At 44.0% G+C, this 20,942-nt stretch overlaps 1 protein-coding gene across 3 annotated transcripts in view; it reads left to right on the plus strand.

Moving 5' to 3' along the window:
• ADPGK (ADP dependent glucokinase) overlaps positions 1 to 19,886 on the plus strand; it is a 28,704-nt gene extending 8,818 nt beyond the window's left edge. The window contains exons 3-7 of one of the 3 annotated variants that reach the window (XM_059912803.1): positions 3,127 to 3,189; positions 10,272 to 10,392; positions 14,830 to 15,026; positions 15,649 to 15,747; positions 18,391 to 19,886. In XM_059912803.1, coding sequence (XP_059768786.1) covers positions 3,127 to 3,189; positions 10,272 to 10,392; positions 14,830 to 15,026; positions 15,649 to 15,747; positions 18,391 to 18,942 — 1,032 coding nt within the window. In that variant the 3' untranslated portion in view covers positions 18,943 to 19,886. The remainder of the gene's footprint in view (positions 1 to 3,126; positions 3,190 to 10,271; positions 10,393 to 14,829; positions 15,027 to 15,648; positions 15,748 to 18,390) is intronic. The other 2 variants (XM_059912804.1, XM_059912805.1) reach the window with 2 other exon arrangements.
• Positions 19,887 to 20,942: the final 1,056 nt, after the last annotated feature.

The raw sequence follows: 20,942 nt of genomic DNA on the forward strand, positions 1-20,942 counted from the left end.
GCCATTTTTGATTTGTACCTTTCATAGGCCATTCTTTATGACCACTTATTTTGATAACTATTAAGATTTTAAAGTTTTTTTTCCCTTTAAAGCCACCCATTTGAACATTAGAAATGGGCATGGGCATTACCCAGCTGAGTTTCTAAAGAAAACAGCAAGCTATTAAAACTTCAGTTACAATCATTTTGACAGCTGAGTTTGGTAGTGAGAGTCTGCTCTTTTTTTTTTTTTTTCCCTTTCTGTCTGCACAGTGCAGCTTGGGGGATCTCAGTGTTCCCCAACCGAATCCTCACCACTAGACCACCAGGGAACTCCCGAGATTCTTTTATGAAAGAATATTGATAGTTCTAAAAAGATGGCAAGTCTACTGCTTAAAAGTCTTTGAGATTGTAGTATTTAAACCACCAATTTGCTTTCTATTCTAGTTTCTTCTGCCTTTTGTTTCATAATGCAAACATTTTTTTCTACAGAAATTTTATCTAGCTTTTACATCATCTAAATTATTTCTTAACATTGTAAAACCTAAAATGTGTTATTTATCTTCCACTAGTGTGACACTTCATTTGGTGCCTTGTCAAACTCCCTTAAACTATAAGGCAGATTGACTGATAAACAGCAGTTAATGATAACTATTATATGAAAACTCTAAAATCCACTTCATGGAATCTTAATGTTTCACCCAAGATTTTTAGTAAATTCTTCTAGCCACCATAGTAAATAAAAAATTAAGGTTAACATGTTAAAAGGCCAAATTTCAGCCTGTATATCACAGAAAGTTTTAAATTTATCTATAGTAAGCCATTACTGTCCCACCTGAATCCAGTGATCGGTCACCACAAACCTTGGTTGGGCTGAAAGTGATGTCTAGCACGCAGAGTTGAGTTACTTATTCTGTGCCTCTGCGTGGGACTGGGGGCTAGGAAGGTGAGGTGGTAGCATTCCTCCCAGGCAAGGCTGTGGATGAGGTTTCTCAACTTCCATAATAGAGCATCCGCTGTATCTCCTACTTGTCAGGTTTCCAAAACACACGAATCCGTCCTCGGCACAATGGAATACTAGCCTTGAATTATCTGCTCTCCTGCTCTAGGTCCTCAGCTGAGAGGTGTGGTGTTTTAGGAGAAAACATTGTCCTCTATTAGAGTCTGTTACCTTTAGAATTTACTCCCAGGAAAGCTCTTATGTTTCCTGATGCATCAGTGTGTTTCTTCCTTTCTCAAAATCTAGCAACAAACGTTTACTGAGCACTTATTGTAGAAGAAGACAGTCCTTGCCCTGAAAGAGCTAGACATGTCCCCAGATGACATTAGCCCAAGCGGACAAGGGCTGTAATGGAGGTTTGTTCTGAGTATAGGAGTGGCGAGTAGCAAGGGATCTGTAATCCTGTCTGGAAGGGGGGTTGTGGAGGCGGAGGTGGCCATGGGAAAAGGGAGACAAGGCATTGCAGAAGAGGTGATGCTGCAGCTGATACTTGAAAAGTGATCAGGGACTTACCAATGAATGAGAATGGGGAGGCATCCTAGTCAAAGAAAGCAACATGTGCCAAAGGCACAGAGACAGGGAGGAAGGCAGACTTGGAGAGCTGCAGGCATGGTACGGAAGGGAGGGCGGGAGATGCAAGTAGAAAGGAAAGCAGGGAACAGATAAAGAAAGGCGTGTGTGTCTCACTTAAGAGTTGGGTTTTAAAACTGATTCGGAAAGACACATGCACCCCAATGTTCATAGCAGCATTATTTACAATGGCCAAGATAAGGAAGCAACCTTAGTGTCCATCAGTAGATGAACAGATGAAGATATAGTGTGTGTGTGAGTGTGAGAGAGATGGAATATCACTCAGCCATAAAAAAGAATGCAGTTTTGCTATTTGCAGAAACATGAATGGACTTGGAGGGTATTATGCTAAATGAAATAAAGTCAGACAGAGAAAGACAAATACTGTATGATATCACTTATATGTGGAATCAAAAAATACAACAAACTAGTGAATATAACAAAAAAAACAGACTCACAGATAAAGACAACAAACTAGTGGTTACCAGTGGGGAGAGGGAAATGGGGAAGGGGCAGTAAAGGGGTAAGGGATTAATAGGTACAAACTATTAGGTATAAAATAAGCTGCAAGGATATATTGTACAACATGGGGAATATAGAAATTTTTTTTTTTTTTTTTTTTTTTCTAAAGTTGGGATATTGAAAGCCACAAAGTTGCTAAGCGTTATAACAGGATCCTTAGGATAGGGTATATTTGCTAGGCTTCCAATGATGGATGTCTTATTTCTCTTTATTTTATTTTATTTTATTTTATTTATTTTTATGCTGTGTTGGGTCTTCGTTTCTGTGCAAGGGCTTTCTCTAGTTGTGGCAAGCGGGGGCCACCCTTCATCGCAATGCGCGGGCCTCTCACTATCGCGGCCTCTCTTGTTGCGGAGCACAGGCTCCAGACGCGCAGGCTCAGAAATTGTGGCTCACGGGCCCAGCTGCTCCGCGGCATGTGGGATCCTCCCAGACCAGAGCTCGAACCCGTGTCCCCTGCATTGGCAGGCAGATTCTCAACCACTGCGCCACCAGGGAAGCCCTAGAAAATATTTTATAATAACTATAAATGGGGTATAACTTCCAAAAATTGTGAACCACTATATTGTACACTTGTAATTTAAATAATATTATATATCAACTATGCTTTGATTAAAAAAAATTGAGTTGGATTTTAGTTCACTGTAGTATTTATTGATTGATTTTCAGGAGGAGACTGTCATAGTCATATACTCATTTTAGAAGGGTTGCAGTGCTGAAGATAAGCTCTATCCATGCTTGTCATATTTCCTTTTGTTTCCTTATCTGTTCCAGTTGCCTGGAAGCTCAAGGCCAAATTTGATCTACAGTTAAGGCAATTATACTAATTTCCAAGCGTAGCAATTTGTTTTTTCCACCTTTCCTTATAACTCATTGTCTATTAACCTATGGGCTTAATGTTTTTATTAACCTCATCTGTGTGTACTTACAAAGTCACCATGAATTTTTTTTGGAAAAAAATGGACTGTAAATTAATTCAATAAATCAAAACATTATTAAGCTTGGGTAACATAGTTATGCTAAAATACTGTCTAATAACCTTGAACTGTCTTATAGCACTACGTAGGAGGAAATGCAGCTTTAATTGGACAGAAATTTGCAGCCAACGCAGATTTAAAGGTAAGTCAAATTCCCAGATTAAAACCTGTGTCCTTCACTAGTGTTTAAGTAATTTTAGGAGTAAGAATGAGTCTCTGTCTGTTCCTTGATTCAACTTGTGCCAGACCCTGGGGCTCTTGTTAGGAATATACTAGTGGAAGGAGAGGAGTGGTAGCTAATGCTTTCTGAGTGCTTACTGTGTGCCTGACGTTGTTTCTAGTGTTTGATGTGGATTACCTCATTTAATCCCTGCAACAACCTGTAAGGCTAGTTGGTACTCGTGCTGGTACTGCTATTGTCTTGCTTTCCACATGAAGCTTGAGGCATAGGGAAGTTCATAGCTAATAAGAAATAGAACAGGGACTTCCCTGGTGGCGCAGTGGTTAAGAATCCGCCTGCCAATGCAGGGGACATGGGTTCAATCCCTGGTCTGGGAAGATCCCACATGCCACGGAGCAACTAAGCCCGTGCGCCACAACTACTGAGCCCGCATGCCACAACTAGTGAAGCCCACACACCTAGAGCCTGTGCTCCGCAACAACAGAAGCCACCACGATGAGAAGCCCGCACACCGCAACGAAGAGTAGCCCCCGCTCGCCACAACTAGAGAGAGCCCGCGTGCAGCAACAAAGACCCAATGCAGCCAAAAATAAATTAATTAATTAATATTTTAAAAAAGAAAGAAAGAAAAGAAATAGAACAGTTCTAACCTAGGACCCCAGAGTCCATGTTCTTGAGTACCTTATCATGTAATGGTTAAGAGCACATGGGTTCTGGAGTCAGTGCCTGAGGCTGGGAATTGTACAGTGATGAGAGAAGACTTAATTGGCTGTTCTGTGAGCCTGGATCCAGAGTGTTGAAAAATGAAGGCCACTAGATGGGGGTCAGTAGGGACATGTCTTCAAGTCTTAAGCCATTTGGTTTAAGTAGAATTAAAAATTACTGCTATGTTCAAAATAACATCTGAGTAAGAAGTTCTTTTGCTACAAGTGGAATAGGTCTGAGGGGGAAAGACAGCAAGGAGGTTATTGCTGCTGTCTTGCTGTAAAATGATTGAGGTTTGGATAGGGTAGCCAGAAGAGGAGAAGCCTATCTAAAGCCTACTAAAATGGAATCACTTGATGCTAGATCGTATATGGGGACAAAGAAGATAGGTTTAACAAAGATGATTCTAGAGTAAGTGAACTTGAGAAGTGCAGAATAGACGTGGCTACTGACGACAGAGAAAGGAAACCATAAACAGTTCTCAGGGGCACAGAATCAGAAGCCCAGAGATGGGCCCAAAAATTCAGATAAATGTTCAACAGTTTGAGGGGAAAAAATTCATATGGAGCCACACTGTACACCGAGGGATGGATGTGCTTAGATGTGGAGAGCATATTGAAGTGTGAACATTCACATTTTAGTAAGAATTAAAGTTTTCATAAAATATTAGGGTGTGGGAAATTTTTTTTAAAATAGTCATTATCTTTATAGATAGTAATTAACTCCCAAACAGAGAAAATTAGAAATTACAGGGCTGACCTTCAGAAGTATTACCAGCTAATGGATGGAAGAGAAGAAAAGATCAGTCATAAACTAATTAGAGAGAACCCAGGCCCTTTCCATCAGAATCCTGGGCATTTGTATGGGTCCATAAAAGGCCGCTCTCTTGACCCTGAGAAGTAATTCTGGCCCTGGAAGTCCTGGGTTAGATTGACCTTTCAATATTGCCCTCGTCTGGGACCAGTATTTGCTGTTGGTCTCTGGAGAAGCTGGGCCTGAGACCAGCCCGACTGGAAAGCATTCTGATTTTTAAAAAAAGAAAAAAGGGCTTCCCTGGTGGCACAGTGGTTGAGAGTCTGCCTGCCAATGCAGGGGACACGGGTTCGAGCCCTGGTCTGGGAAGATCCCACGTGCCGCGGAGCAACTGAGCCTGTGCGCCACAATTACTGAGCCTGCGCGTCTGGAGCCTGTGCTCCGCAGCAAGAGAGGCTGCGATAGTGAGAGGCCTGCGCACCACGATGAAGAGTGGCCCCCGCTTGCCGCAACTAGAGAAAGCCCTGGCACAGAAACGAAGACCCAACACAGCCAAAAATAAAATTAATTTAAAAAAAAGAAAAAAAAAAAGTCTGGCCTTGGTAAAAGATTGAGGAAAGAAAAGGGATATCTCTTACTCAGTCCTCACAACAATCTGATGAAGTTAAGGTATCACTGTTTAAAAGATAGGCGATCCAGAGACGTTAAGTAATGTAAGAGATTAAGTAATGTGCGTAGGCTTACCTAGCTAGTAAATGATGGAGCCAGGATACAAACACTCAGGCTCTGCCATGACCTCACCACCCTATACTGCTCTCTCAGAGAGATTCAATTTAACTTGCTGAAATGCTTCTCGACATGGACCAAGTGATCATCTGAGAACGACCGCAGATTAAGGATTAGATATTTTCCAAAGGCAATAATAATCGTTAACACTTGCGTAGTTCTTACTGTATGCCAGGCACTGTCTTAAGTGCTTTACATTAAATTAACTCATTTGATCCTCACAGTGCCCCATAAGGGAAGTCTATTATTATCCCCATTTTGTAGATAGAAAAAATGAGGCATGGAGAAGTTAAAACTGTTCAAGGTCACATACCTAGTAAGGAGTAGAGCTGGGATTTGAACCCAAGTAGTCCAGCTCCAGCGTCCATGCTCTTTACAGCCAAGCTATGTTGTCTCAGAAATAGACCCTGGTGAATATAGTAAAGGTAAATTCAGTGGAATGGTGAAATAGAAGCCAGATTGCAGAAGAGAGCAGTGTCTTTATGGAATATATTTTGGAATGTAGCCAAGAATTAGAAGTAGATGTTGGATCTTGTCAAATGCTGCTTCTGCATCTTTTGAGACGATCGTGTGGTTTTTGTTTTTTACTTTGGTATATGGTTATTACATTGATTTTCAAATGTTAAACCAACCATGTATCCCCAGAATAAACCTCACTTGCTTCTGATGTATTACCCTTTTTATATATTGTTGGATTCAATTTACTAAAATTTTGTTTAAAATTTTTATATCAATTTCCCTGAGGGATATTGGTCTGTATTTTTCTCTTCTTGTATATCTGTCTGGTTTTAGTATCAGAGTAATACTGACCTTATAGAATGAATCGGGAAGTATTTCAATTTTTTTAAAAAAGAGTTTGTGTAGAATTGGTATCACATCCTCCTTACATGTTTGTAGAGTTCACCAGTGAAGCCCTCTAGGCCTGAAGTTTTTGATACGGGAAGGTTTTTAACAATTTCGATTTAATAGATAAAGAGAAATTCTGATTTTTTATTTCTTGAGTGAGCTTTGGTAGTTTTACCTTTCAAGAAATTTGTCCATTTCATCTAAGTTGTTGAATTTATTGGCATAAAGTTAGTCATAATGTTCCCTTATTCCTTTAAGATCTGTAGAATCTGTAGTGATGTTCTCTCTCTTTCCTGATACTGGTAATTTATGTCTTTTTCATTTTTTCTTTTCCTTGATAAGTTTGGCTATAGGTTTATCAATTTTATTGATCTTTTCAATAAACAATGAGCTTTCAGTTCTACTGATTTTTTTTTTTTCCTGTATTTTTCTCTTTTCTATTTCATTGGTTTCTGTTTGCTTTGAATTTAACTTTCTTTTTCTGGTTTATTAAGGTAGTAGCTGAGGTCACAGATTTGAGACCTTTGTTTTCTGGTACAGGGTGTTTAGTGCTATAAACTTCCCCTTAAGTACTGTTTTAGCTGTATCCCACAGATTTTGATACTTTTTGTTTTTATTTTCATTCAGTTCAAATGCTTTCTGATTTCCCTTTGATTTCTTGAGATGAGGTATTTAATGGACTGTCTATGGACTACTTAGAAGTGTGTTATTTAGTTTCTAAATATTGGGAGGGTTTCCAGATATCTTTCTGTTATTGATTTCTATTTTAATTCCATTGTGATCAGAGAATGTGCTTCTCTGATTCCTATTAAATTTATTGAGACTTTTTTATGACCTAGAATATAGTCTATCTTGGTGAAGTTCAATGTACACTTGAAAAGTACATATTTTTCTGTTTTGGAGTGGAGTGTTCTATATATAAATGTCAGTTAGGCCAAGTTGGTTGATAATGTTGTTCAAGTCTTCTATATTCTTAATGATTTTCAGTCCACTTGATTTATCTAATACTATTGAGAGAGGGGTATTGACATCTTCAGCTATACTTATGGACTTGTCTATTTCCCTTGCAGTTCTGTAACTTTTTGCTTCATGTATTTTTAAGGTGTTATTAGATGCATAACTCTTTAGAATTGTTACATCCCTCCACAAATTGACCCTTTTATCATTACCAGGGATAAAGAAAATAATTTCATAATATTCTTTGCTGTGTAATTTATTTTGATTAAAATAGCCATTCCAGCTTTGAATCGTGTTATGATATATCTTTTTCCATCCTTCTGCTTTTAACCTATTTGTGTCTTTATATTTAAAATGTGTTTCTTGTAGGCAGCATATAGTTGGGGCTTGCTTTTTAATACACTTTGACATTCTCTGTCTTTTATTTGGGGTGTTTAGACCATTTACATTTAATATGATTGTTGCTATATCAGATAGGTTTAAATCTGACACCTTGCTACTTGTCTTCTTTAGTGGTTGCTTTAGGGTTTATAATGTACATTTTTAGTTTATCACAGTCTGCTTTCAAGTGATATTATTAAACCACCAGATAGAACGTAAGAACTTTAAAATAGTGTACTTCCATTTCTCCCCTCCAGTCTTTATACTATTATTGCCATATATTTACTTCTAGATAGGCTATAAATCTCATTCTATGCTGTTAATATTTTTCTTCAAACAGTTAATTATCTTTTAAAGACATTTAAATAATAAGAAAAAGATCTTATATACTTATCCAGAGTTACCATTCCTGGCATTCTTCATTCCTTTGTTTAGATCAGTATTTCCATCTGGTATCATTTTCCTTCTGCCTAAAGGATTTCCTATTTCCTGTAGTGCAGATCTGCTGGTGATTAATTCCTTCAGATTTTGTATATCTGGAAACTCTTTCAGGCTAAATTGCAGCAGGATCTGTAGGGCTTACTCAGTTTTTTTCTGTTTGTTAGGGATCACTGTCCTTTGTTGCCCAGTGCCTAAATGTTTTGAAAACCATTGTTTCATAAATTTTATCTGTTTTGTTGTTGTTTCAGGCAGGAGGGTAAACCTGGCCCTTGTTATCTCATCTTGGAAGCTGAAGTTCTAGCCAAGAATTAGAGAAAAGAAATAAAATTATAGGGGCAAGACTTTTCAGAATTGGCAAATAGCGAGCATGTGTCGAGAGGGAAGTGTATTTTCACCCAGAAGCTGGGATTTCTTAGATGCATGAAAATGCCTGTGTACAAACAAGCAGTTAATTAGCAAGTAAAAATGCCTTTGGAAGCTTCTGGATGGGGCATATCAAATCTGAAATGGTGACAATCATCTTTGAGGACTTTCCTTCGAATCCTGGTCCAGGCCCTCATGGTTCAGGGGCTTTGAGTCTGTTAACCTGGTCATGAGTGGGGCCAGAGCTGGCATGGCAGAAACAGCAGCAGGTGTGACGTGGCTTCTAGAAGGAAAAGCCAGGAAGAGGCCCAGGAAGAGGCCCAGGTTGGAGTTGAAGAAAAGGTTTTTAAAAAGTTGCAGCGCACCTCCCCCCATACTTTCTGAATCGAGGTGCTCTTTTTTTTTTTTTTTTTATAGGATACTCTGAGCTTTAATATGTTACTGTTGTAGGTTAAGAGGATTTTATTTGCAATGAGTTTTGAAGAGATTTATTCCAGACTTTTATTTCTTAATTTCTTTTGAGACAGGTCTTCCATTGAAATCACTTACAAAAACCCAGATTTATAGAATTGCCATTACATGATGCTATCTCTTTTTTAATTTTATTTTATTTTATTTATTTATTTATTTATTTTTGTCTGTGTTGGGTCTCTGTTTCTGTGCGAGGGCTTCCCCCAGCTGCGGCAAGCAGGGGCCACTCTTCATCGTGGTACGTGGGCCTCTCACTATCGCGGCCTCTCTTGTTGCGGAGAACAGGCTCCAGACGCGCAGGCTCAGTAATTGTGGCTCACGGGCCCAGTTGCTCCGTGGCATGTGGGATCTTCTCAGACCAGGGCTCGAACCCGTGCCCCCTGCATCAGTAGGCAGATTCTCAACACTGCACCACCAGGGAAGCCCAATCGAGGTGCTCTTTAATTCTTCTATTTGGAAGGCTATCTTGTTCACAAAGCAGCTAAGTATAGTAGGGAGCCTGATCCCACAAATTAGGTCAGCTGGTTGATTATTGTGGTTCTTTACTATACTGTGTAAATTCAAACAGTTGTTTTCATCTGGCAGTTTTGAGCAGACAACATCCTGTATCTGTTTGCCTACACAGGATGTGAGTCAGTTAAGAAAAGAGAGAAAGTGAGGTACAGTGTGTCTTAGTCTGCTCAGGCTGCCCTGATGACAAAATGCCATAGACCGGGTTGCTTAAACAACAGAAATTATTTTCTCACAGTTCTGGAGGCTGGAAAACCCAAGATCACAGTTCCAGCAGGGTTTGGTTTCTGATGAGAGCTCTCTTTCTGGCTTGCAGACAGCCACCGACTTGTGTGTCCTCACATGGCCTTTCTTTAACAGGTGTGGTGGAGAGAGATCTCTCTCTCTCTTTTCCTTTTCTTATAAGGCCACCAATCCTACTGAATTAGGAACCCACCCATATGACCTCATTTACCTCCTGAAAACCCTATCCAGATATCATCACATTGGCAATTAGACTTCGACATGGGAACTTGGGGTGGGGATGGGGAGGCCAGACACATTCAGTCCCTAATAGGGTGCATGGGATTCAGCAGCAGCATAGGTACCTGTGTAACATGTGTGACGTGGGTCTTTTGTCAGCCTCTCATTTCTGGGTACGTTGTGTCTATAGCCCCCAGGCCCTGGTAGTAGCCCTTCTAGTCCGTACCTCCAAACCAAAAGCTTTCAAAATTGGATTTGGAATCCAGTGTTTTGTTGAAATGCATAGAATTTCTGGATGTACCTTACTGAACAGATTCCATGGGACAAGGGACAGATCTCCTGATAGACTTCGTATTGCTTGTCTCCAGATTCTTCTTTGTGGTCCGGTTGGTCCAAAGCTGCATGAACTTCTTGATGACAATGTATTTGTTCCACCAGAGTCACTGCAGGAAGTGGATGAGTTCCACCTCATTTTAGAGTATCAGGCAGGTAAGAGGAAATGAGTAAGTAATGGTGTAAACCTGGTCAGAGGGCTGTGTGTTGTCAGATGGGGGTATCACTGTGCTAGACATTTATCTTTGTAAATTGGCAGGATCCTGTTCTTGCCTTACCAAAAGCTTCCTGGCCCCTGGTTCTACTGAGTTGATACTGACCATTGTCTCAAGGGAGAGTGATATAGAGTATTACAGCACTGAAGAAAATTCCCAGGTCTGCAAATGTAATTGATCTGAACCCAAGAGATATCAGGCTGTAGGAAAGCAAGCATCTTGAATAAAAATGAAAATGTGTTAAACACATATATATAAAGTTTTTCTTTATTACTAAGAAGAGAGAAGGGCAGGTAACATCGGCTGAGCTCTGTGCTGGGTTCTGCCCTAGCGCTTTCTGGCCAGCTGTTCCAAGCTGCTTAGGGTTAATACCAGGCCTCTGGCAAACTTCCTGTGAAGCATTTTATTTTCCCTTGGGTGCGTAAGTGGAAGTGTTTTGTATATAACAACACATATTATTTCCCATTACGTAATGTTCCAATGTTTATAACTCCAAATCCACCCCATCCCACCCTACCCACCCCCAGTAGATTTTGTGTGTTATACAGACTACAGATCTGATTTCTGAGAGAATCCTAAATACCTGAACGTATTCTGATTTTGTTTATTTGATTCCGTGTATTTTCCCTGCTCAAAACTCAGACTCTTGAATTTCTGATTCAACACATTATTAATTCACGTTAAAGATTCAAGCATCTAAACAGACTAATTGGTACCTTAAAGCAGTACTTGCTTAATATGCATCAGTGAACTGCTTCCAAGTCAGACGATTAAGAGAACCTCACCTACTAGAGTAATTGACTTTAATATAAGACACAAAATATAGTGTATCTTAAAAATTATGCCTTCCGCCAAGTACAAAAAAAAAAAGAATTGTTTCTTGTTTCTGGTTCTCTTTTGGGTGCTTACTAGAATGAGGGAGTTAGGAAGGGCAGGGTCAGAATATTAGAGACAAGATGTTGGAGTGAGCAGTTCCCATTTGCACAGTTTTTGAGTTTCTCTCAGTGGGAAATCAGAATGATGGCTCTTACTGCCTGAAGGTAGTGGTATGGAGCGAGCTGCTCAAATGAAAGGCGTGAGCAAGTCTGTTGACTGGAAGGATCTAGAAGAGCTGAAGGTATGCCTTTGAGGCGCTGCTGCCGCTGCCAGTTCCAGATTCGTCTCACGTCCGCTCTGCTGGCGCTCACATCATGAACTTGGGACCTTTCTGGTCCCTGTGCCTGTCATTTTCCCTGGTGACTACAGAGTAGAGAGACTAGTTTCTTCACCAAGACTTTGCTGTTGTATTTGACAGCTGTGCCTTGTATGTGGTTCAGAAGACAGCACAGCTTATCTTGAAAGGAGATTGTCTCCATCCTTGGGTTTACAAGCTTCCCATTTCAGTTTTTCTTTTCAATGCCTTATTTCTTAGTACAAAGCAGTGGCCTTCCATTCAACTTTAGGTAAAGTTACATTTTCATCGGCCCCTGGAGGAAACCTAGTCTAGCAGCCCTCAGGTCAGCTCTCTTAACAGAAATCCATCCGCTGCTTCTCTCTAACCTAAATGAATAAATTCCCGGAGGGGATTTGTCAACTTTTTTTTCCTTCTCTCCTACCAGACCTTTCCAGAGAAGCTTATTTTCAGGCTTTGGGCTGGGGATCCAGTGAGTCATTGAATAGGTTTTGCTGACTTACTGACTGAAGGGCAAGATCATAAATTGAGAGAAGGGATCACTTAAGGGAATAAATTCAAAGCTTAGTGAGAAAAGAGGGGCGTTGAATATTATTACGGGCTCACCCTGTCTACGTTTCAGTCATTTTGCTTTTCGGGCCGCTCCATCAGTCAGTCCTGCGTCCTGTGGAAACCGCCAACGAACAGCTCTCACATCCCTCCTTGTCTTTGCCTTGCGGAAGCCTGTTTATTTTTGCCTCTCTCACTTGTTCCCTGAGGAAATTATTTTGTTTTGAATGCCATGTGGCTCTTCTCTCCTAGGTTGAGTTAGATAGTGCTTCTTTGCAGTTTCACTCTGAGTGGCAGTTCCAGGTCTCTCCTCGTGGAGAACACTCATGTTGTGTGTTTTTCCCATTGTACAGCGTCTTGTTAGTTGGGGAAGTGTTCGTTTAGAATTCATACCCGCATCTTTTGTGTCATGGACATTGGAGTCATCGTTCTGTTCTCTTCCTCGTGCGTTCTTTTGCTGATTCGGTCACGTGGCTATATGCTGCGTGTGGTGTGAAGCAGTAGAAATATGATGATAGAAGAAGACACAGGCCCTACCCTCAGTCCACATTTCCCTACAGGAGGTGGAGTCTTGAATAAATGATTGCACAGTTACGTGCCAAGCCCTATAGTAAGGCCCACTGGTGGCCCAGGGAAGGACGTACTGTAATCGAGTCTGCTTGGAGGTGGCAGAGTTCGGAAAGGCTTCCTAGGGGAGGCCGTCCCTGCGTTGGGTCTTCAGAGATGAAGCAGAGTTGGAATGCTGCTGTCAGCTCTGTGGATCACCATTGGGTATTTTCTTTGGACAAATAATAAAGCATGGGCCAGGAGTTAAGAAAGGAACATGATGTTTTAACAAGTATAACCATTGCATCAGGTTTTAGGAAATAGGTGCTGTTTTCTTTCCTGTTATACAAATGACCCACGTATGAAGTGTTTTTCAGAGGAATGGATTCGGTAAAGGTGAACTAACTCAGAGCAAAGGAAGGATGGGTTTTCCCCACCTTGACACCCGCTCTAGAGTCAGCCCCGCCCCTCCCCCCACGCGCACTCTGCAGGGAGGCGGGGCTGCTGTTGGCAGAGGCCCAGCGGAGGAAGCAGGAAGCAGGGCGCTGACCGGGGGCACATCAGCCGGCAGCGTGAGGAGAACCTCTGCTGGGGTGGCTGCCGTGGGGAAAAATTTTCTGAAGGAATAACCAGTAAATGATAAAACCAACGGAAGACTAGGTTTCAGCATATGGACTTTGATTTTGTAAATGGGACCGGTCCTTTGCGTGGAGGGAGAGCTGTGTAACCCTAGGTCACAAATCCTTGCCCCCCCGAGTCTCGGGCAGCACACCAGGCTGGGGGTGACTGCTCCTCCTGGTGCTCGGGGGACGTGGCCTCGAAGACACTGCCTCAGGCTGAGTTTTGAGATTTTCAAGACTTTAAGGAGAGGAATGTGGGATGCGCATGGGATGGCACCGAGTGAGCTTGGGGAGGCCTCTCCACCCCCCACTGCCCCCCTCTCCTAGGACTCGGGCACTAGCGCACTCCCCTCAAGTGCTTGGCAGCTGGGGGCTCTCAGTTGGTAGTTCCCCACCTGACTGCACATCCGGGTCTCCAGGGGTGGGGCCCTGTCACCTGCACATTAAAAACTAGGTTCCACCCGAGATGCGGCCTCCTGGCCGGTGCCGAGGGGCACTCCTGTAGCTGCACACAGACTCCCAGCTCCTCCCCCCGCCCAAGACGCCACCGGGGAGGGTCTGGCCTCCCTCTGCTTGAATCAGATTAGTGAACGCTGAGTGGGCACTCTGTGCAGGGGACTGTGACCAGGCTGTGGGAATCAGGGACGTACGGTGTTGGGTGGGATGGGGCACAAACCTGCGAAAAGTGAAGTAATGACACAGGTTTGAGTACTAGTTAACATAGTAGGAGAGAGGACTCAAAGCAAAGTGATGAATCACCAAACCATGTAAAGGAAAATCTCTGTGGACCCTCAAAGCAGCGAGAGTGCACCTCAGGCTGGAGCGGTTGGCAACCCTTTCGGGAGGTAGTAACACTTGAACTTAGTCTTTTATTCATTATTCATTATTCCAATTGTTATTCCCAAGCAGCTCGCTCACGGGAGGCTAGAGCAGCCAGATACTCTTAGCTTCCGGATCAAGTGCCCAGGAACCACCAGTGGGCAGCAGGGAGGAGGAGGTACAGTCATTCCAGCCTCCTTAGATCCCACCTAAATGACAGGTGCTGGGGCGTTATTGTGAGGTGGAAGGTGCTTTGGGAAAGGCAGCATGTCCTACGTTCAGGGACCCACATGGTGCCCACTGTGCACCGGTGTTTGGAAGTTGTGCTCTGCGACTGGGGGGGACACGGGCGCCCTGTGTTTGGACAGGAGAGCTTCCCTGGGACTCAAGGGGAGCTACTTGCCAGCTCCTTGACAGAGGCACACAGCACCCATGCTGTGTTTCTGTGTTTTTGTGGGGCTGGGGTTGGGGTTTTGGGTTTGTTTCTTTCTGACCACCATCCTCCTGGCTGCGGCACCATGCTTCCCTTAGGCCATGGCAGCCAGGGTCCCCTCAGCCAGAGGCCAGCCTGCCCAGAGCCAAGGCTCCAGTGAGGCCCCCGCCAGCCCCCGCACAGCTAGGAGACTTAAAGCCTCTTCCTTTTCTTCCCATTGTGTTGACTGGGCTTTTCTAGGGGAGGAGTGGGGCCAGTTAAAAGCTCCCCATGCCAACCGATTCATCTTCTCCCACGACCTCTCCAACGGGGCCATGAATATGCTGGAGGTGTTTGTGTCTAGCCTGGAGGAGTTTCAGCCAGACCTGGTGGTCCTCTCTGGATTGCACATGATGGAGGGACAAAGCAAGGAGTTCCAGAGGAAGAGACTCTTGGAGGTAATAGCACTGTTACGGAATTTCACAGATTGCAGCTAGTGTTTTCCTTCAGATCCCTGCCTCCCTTGGCCTCTGCAGCTTGCGCTGCCTTGCCCTGGGTCCTGGCCTCCTGGGACGTGTCGTGGCAGCCGAGAAGCCTGCCTCCCGCTCCAGCGAGGCTCCTCATGGGGTTCTCTCAGGCACGGGCAGCATCTTGCGTAGGACAGATCAGAACATCGTCTTGCCTGAGCCTCTGCTTCCCGTGCTAAACTGAACGTGGCTGCAAACTGCAGTGTTTGTAGTTTGTGTCCTTTATGTTTTCTGTATCATCTCATTCACATCAGCTGTGCTGCAGATTCACACAGCAGTTGAAGCTGACTGCTCGGTTTAGGTCCCCAGGAAGAGGCTGGCTGCGTGAATGTGCAGGGGCAGTTCCTTGTGCACTCTGAGTCCTTAACCCCAGTGCCTCTCTGCAGAGCCTGGTTTTCCCTAGTGGGAAAAGCCTCCCTTGTCCACAGTGTCTGTGGCCGCCCACGTGGCCGGGAGCTTTCATGAGGATGCACTGCCTCTCGGGACCTGTTCCTTCCCTCTTGCCTGACTTCCTTCTGTTTCTGATGGCAGTGCTCTCCTCTTGTCTCTGCAGGTCATGACCTCCATTTCTGACATCCCCACGGGTATTCCAGTTCACCTGGAGCTGGCCAGCATGACCAACAGGGAGCTCATGAGCAGCATTGTGCATCAGGTAACCCACGGGCAGCACGCGGGGGTCACTGAGGTGTGGGTGTTGTCTCACTCAGACCTGGGTCCATGAGATCCAAGTCCAGGAGCCAGGACTGTGCTGGAACAGGATCTCCTACTAGATTAGGAATATGGCGGTGTTACTGATGGGTTCTTGGGGTGTGTTTCTCCTTCTGGAATGGGGAAGTTGGAAGTGAATGCCTTTTGCAGCAGAACTCAAAGGAGAAAACTGAAAGCCCAACTTGGGTGCTTTCAGTTGAACTTCAAGAAGTTCAGAGAAAGGAAGTTTGGGGGGATGCTTCACTCCCTCACCATCAGGCCCTGAGGTGTTCAGCCTTTGGACAGTAGCAATGATCAGATAAATCCAAGAGTGTGACGCTTAAGAGCACGGACTTTGGAAACCAGGGTTGGAATGCCAGCTTTGCCGCTCGCTAGCTTTGTGAACTTAGGCAGGTTAGTTAACCTTTCATTTTATTGTTATTTAACCTCTTTAATGGGTAATATATTCATGTGGTTCAAAACTCAAAGAATATTAAAAGATATACAGTGAAGTCTTGCTTCCTCCTGCCCCCTGTATCCACTGTTAGTAACCTCTTTACTAGTTTCACCTGATCCCTCCAGAGTTACTGTGTACATATATAAGCAAATATGGGAATATAGCCTTATTTTTTCATCCCTTTTTACCTCCAAAGATAGCATAGCATACTGCATACACTGTTGTACACTTTGCTTTTTTTCACTGGATGCGTTTTGGAGATCTCCTCTTTGTCATCACGTGGTTAGAAGAAGCGTGTGGTGCATCCCGTGTCTTTAACTCCAACCAAAGCTGGGCATTTGGCTCTCTGCCCTTTGCTGTACCATACAGCGCTGCAGCAAGTAACTTTGTACATGAGTTTATTTTGCCCATGAGCAGGTACATGTGTATGATAAGTTCTCAGAAGTAGAATTGCTAGATTGGGGCACAAAAAGCATTTGTAAGTTTGATATTGCAGTATTCTCATCCATGAGCACTGTACCAGTTTACTTTCACTAGAATTCTCTACAAGTGCTTGCTTCCTCATATCCTTGCCACTGGAATGTGATTAAAAACATGCTTTCTTGCCAATCTGACAGGTAAAAAGTGGTATTTCAGAATAATTTTTTTTAATAGACTACTTTTTAGGGCAGTTTTAGGCTCACAGCACAGGTGAGCAGAATGTAGAGCCCCATGTAGCCCCTGCCCTCCACACCCAGAGCCTCCCCCGTCAACATCCCCTGCCCCAGAGTGGGGCGTTTGCAACAGTCAGTGAGCCTACATTCACATGTCATCATCACGCAGAGTCCATCGTTTACATTAGGGTTCACTCCTGGTGTTTTTCAGTATCTTTTTTTTTTTTACTTTTTGGCCACAACTTGCAGCATGTGGGGTCTTAGTTCCCTGACCAGGGATCGAACCCGCACCCCCTGCAGTGGAAACGCGGAGTCTTAACTGCTGGACTGCCAGGGAAGTCCCATTCGGTATAATTTTTATTCTCGTATTTCTCTTTTTGAGGTTATTTTTTCACTTCTTTAAAAAGCCATTTTTATTTCATTTTCTGTGTAACTGCCTACTTAACCTTTCTAAACCTCGGTACCCTTATCTGTAAGATGGAGGCAATACCTCCTTCCCTCAGAGCGTTACAGTAAGAAGTGAATGAAATAGAGCCAGTAGCTCAATGTCTTAACACAGAACATGCAGTAAACGGAAGTGGTGTTACGTTAGCAAAGGGACAGGCCCTTGATTTTTTTTTTTTTTTTTTTTTTTTTGCCACACCACGCAGCTTGCGGGATCTTAGTTCCCAGACCAGGGATTGAACCCACGCCCTCGGCAGTGAAAGCGTGGGGTCCTAAACACTGGACCGCCAGGGAATTCCCAGGCCCTTGATTTTTTTAAAAAATATATGCACGTGCACACACACCCCTACATACCCACAGGGCTCATCTCTCTTGCACAAACATTCACCATATGCAGGTCCCTGGCTCTAAGGAAGGAAGTGCTAAGTAAGAAAGATAGTAAGGTGGACATAGTGGTACCCCTCAAGATAGAAAACCATGGCTCTTGTTTGGTGCCCTTTCACACACAGTGTTATTACTAAATTCAGTCTTCCTAACCCACACCTGCCTAGAAAGCTTAGATCAGACGTGAAGCCACTCTCCTTGCTTCTTGGTGTTGTGTGCGAGGAACCCTTACAACCCTGCCTGTGGGCTTCTCCACTGTACTGGTGTGACACCTGCTGACATTCAGGAACCGAGAGTCAGGCTCCGTCAGTGGTGAGAGCCTCTGCTGTGTGTGCAGAGGCAAAAACTGGGCACCGTGGAAAGCAATACAGAGCGTACACCTCTGCCTTTGTCTCCCAGCATATAAACAGAAGACTGGCTCTAATACAGTTACTGCAACTTTCCAGTTTACCGCAAGTGATGATGAGCGTGGAGATAGAGGTGTAATAGCCAAAACAGGGACCTTGATCTGTCACTTCCCCCCCGCAGACTTCAGGGGCAGGGAGTCTTGTGGTAAAGAAGAAAGAGGCCGGCCCTACCTGCCTTCCCTGACATTAGTCGTTGGCTGTGTCCTAGGATACTTAGGAGCTAGATGTCCATCAGAAAAAGACCCGCATTTTGTTTTTGTTAGCAGGTCTTTTCTGCTGTGACTTCCCTTGGGCTGAATGAACAGGAGCTGTTATTTCTCAGCCAGTCGGCATCTGGACCTCACTCTTCCCTCTCTTCCTGGACCGGTGTTCCTGATGTGGGCGTGGTCAGCGACATCCTCTTTTGGATCTTGAAGGAACATGGGAAGAGTGAAAGCAGAGCCTCAGACCTCACCAGGATCCACTTCCACACGCTGGCCTACCACATCCTGGCAACTGTGGATGGACATTGGGCCAACCAGCTGGCGGCCGTGGCTGCAGGAGCTCGCGTGGCCGGGACGCAGGCCTGCGCGACAGAAACCATAGACACCCGCCGAGTGTCTCTGAAGGCGCCCCGCGAGTTCATGACCTCCCGTTCGGAGGCCGGCTCCAGGGTCATGTTAAACCCAAACGAGCCAGTGGTCAAATGGCACAGGGAGGGAGTGTCCTTCCACTTCACACCAGTGTTGGTGTGTAAAGATCCTGTTCGAACTGTGGGCCTCGGAGATGCCATTTCAGCCGAAGGACTCTTTTATTCAGAAGCACACCCTCACTAGTAGGAAGATTGTTGTGGGTCATTTTTCTGAAGGAGGAAAACTAGCCAACCTAAGAATGACAGGAATTAAGTGGTTTGGGAAACAGAATTGAGAGTGTCAAAACCGTTTCTAGATCTAATTGAAAGACAGCCAAAGAAACAACAGCAGATTAAACTGTACCAGATACATTCCAGCCAGTTGACGATTACACAGAAACATTTCAGGTTTTAATCAAAGTTCAGCTATTTACTAACAAGACTGGATTTTTCTTCTTGTTTTTTGTTTTTTGTTTTTTTTATGTTGTGTGTTACAGGGGTAAAAACTTGATTCCCAGATCCCCTCTTCAAGTATTTTAGGCCTGACTTCTTTACCCTCGAGAGCATGTCGGTTTGGAGAAAGCACTCCTCCTTGCCCACCTCGGAAGCGCATGCTCACTCACCCGCTCCCCTGTCTCTGGTGAAGTGCAGCGTGAGTTCTCGCATTCTCTCAGCTCAGCGCCCATGGCAGGATCATGATTTCCATTCAGTGTTCTAATGAAAAAATTTAATGAGCACACCTTCTCAGTCTTCTGCTCTCAAACTTAGGGCAGAGCCACAAGTAAGGACAAAACAGGCCCTCCTGTGCTTCAGAGACACAGCAGAGGCTGGGAGCCTCGTGGTTGCCTTGGGGGAGCCAGTCACTCTGCAGTTCAGGAGCCTGGCTGGCTTGCAGGGTGGCGCTGTGAGCTGAAGGGCTGCGCCTTCCTGCCCTGGCTCCTTAACTGTAGGCTGGCTGGTCAGAGGCTCCTGTGCCTGGGCCCAACCTCATTGCCCAGCTCTGGACATGCTTTCTGCAGTAGAAGACTGGTCTATGTTCTTTCTGGTCCTTGAAGGCATTTTACAACTGGAATATGCTTCTGGGTGTATAACAGATCATGTGTGTTTTACATTGACACATCACATCCATTAAAGAGTTTGACCTCATAAGAGTCCCAGGATCATGAATAAATGTCATGTTATGTATTTATTTTTTATAAATCAAGGAGACTTCAGCGTGCTTTTAAATATTAAAAACAATTTACATTTCAGGAATCCTAAGTCTGTTTGTGATTGATTTCATTTCTACCACGACTCTGGAGCCATATAAAATGTAAATCATTTTGATCTTGACTTGTGACTTACATGTTCCTCTGCTCTTGAGGTGTTTGATTATCTTGTCTTCCCCATCACTAGGTTAGGCAGCCCCTCACACTGAGTCTGAGCTGTAGGTCTGTCCTCTGGTTTAAAGTGACAGAAGAGGGACTTCCCTGGCAGTCCAGTGGTTAAGACTCCGTGTTTCCAATGCAGGAGGCATGGGTTTGATCCCTGGTCTGGGAACTAAGATCCCACATGCTGTGCGGTGCGGCCAAAAAAATTTAAAAAATAAAGTGACAGAAGATACTAGTATCAAGTAGTCAAGCCAGTATGACCCAGCAGTTGGAAAGAGTGTGGTGAGCCTTCTTAGTGTGTTCAAAGAGCAGTATAGACACGTGTCATCTGGTGGCAGGCCAGCTTAGGTCACAGGTAATCATTCACACTGGGCTCACAGCAGCAGCTTCTGGAATCTCAAAGCTACCTCAGGTTCTCCATTTATGACCTTCCCCCTGCCTTGCATGAGAAGGAAAGGCTTGATTACTCCTTCAAAGACAACTTAAGCCTAGAGAATTATGCAGCTTGAAATTCAAAGCAAGTAGCTTATTAAAATCTCCGGCTGCTACCTCATCAGTCTGCCTTGAAGCTCAATTAAAAGTAATTAAACCACCTTCTAGTCTATTTTTAGAAAAGCTTAAGTGAGAAGAGATTTCTATTTTCCCAAGAAGAGTTAGAATAACTCATCACTTACGTTCTAAACCTAAGCAGCAGTGTTCTCCATGTGACCTTTTTCTTACAGGCAGCCCCTGTCCTTAGCATATTCTCAGCATTTCTCCAGTTTTCACTGGTGATGTCGAGGAAGACGTTCAGGAGACGTGGGCAGCATGTACCTCAGAGCAGTGTTTTTCAAAA

This window comes from Balaenoptera ricei, chromosome 2, assembly GCF_028023285.1.
Source record: "Balaenoptera ricei isolate mBalRic1 chromosome 2, mBalRic1.hap2, whole genome shotgun sequence".
NCBI lineage: Eukaryota > Metazoa > Chordata > Mammalia > Artiodactyla > Balaenopteridae > Balaenoptera > Balaenoptera ricei.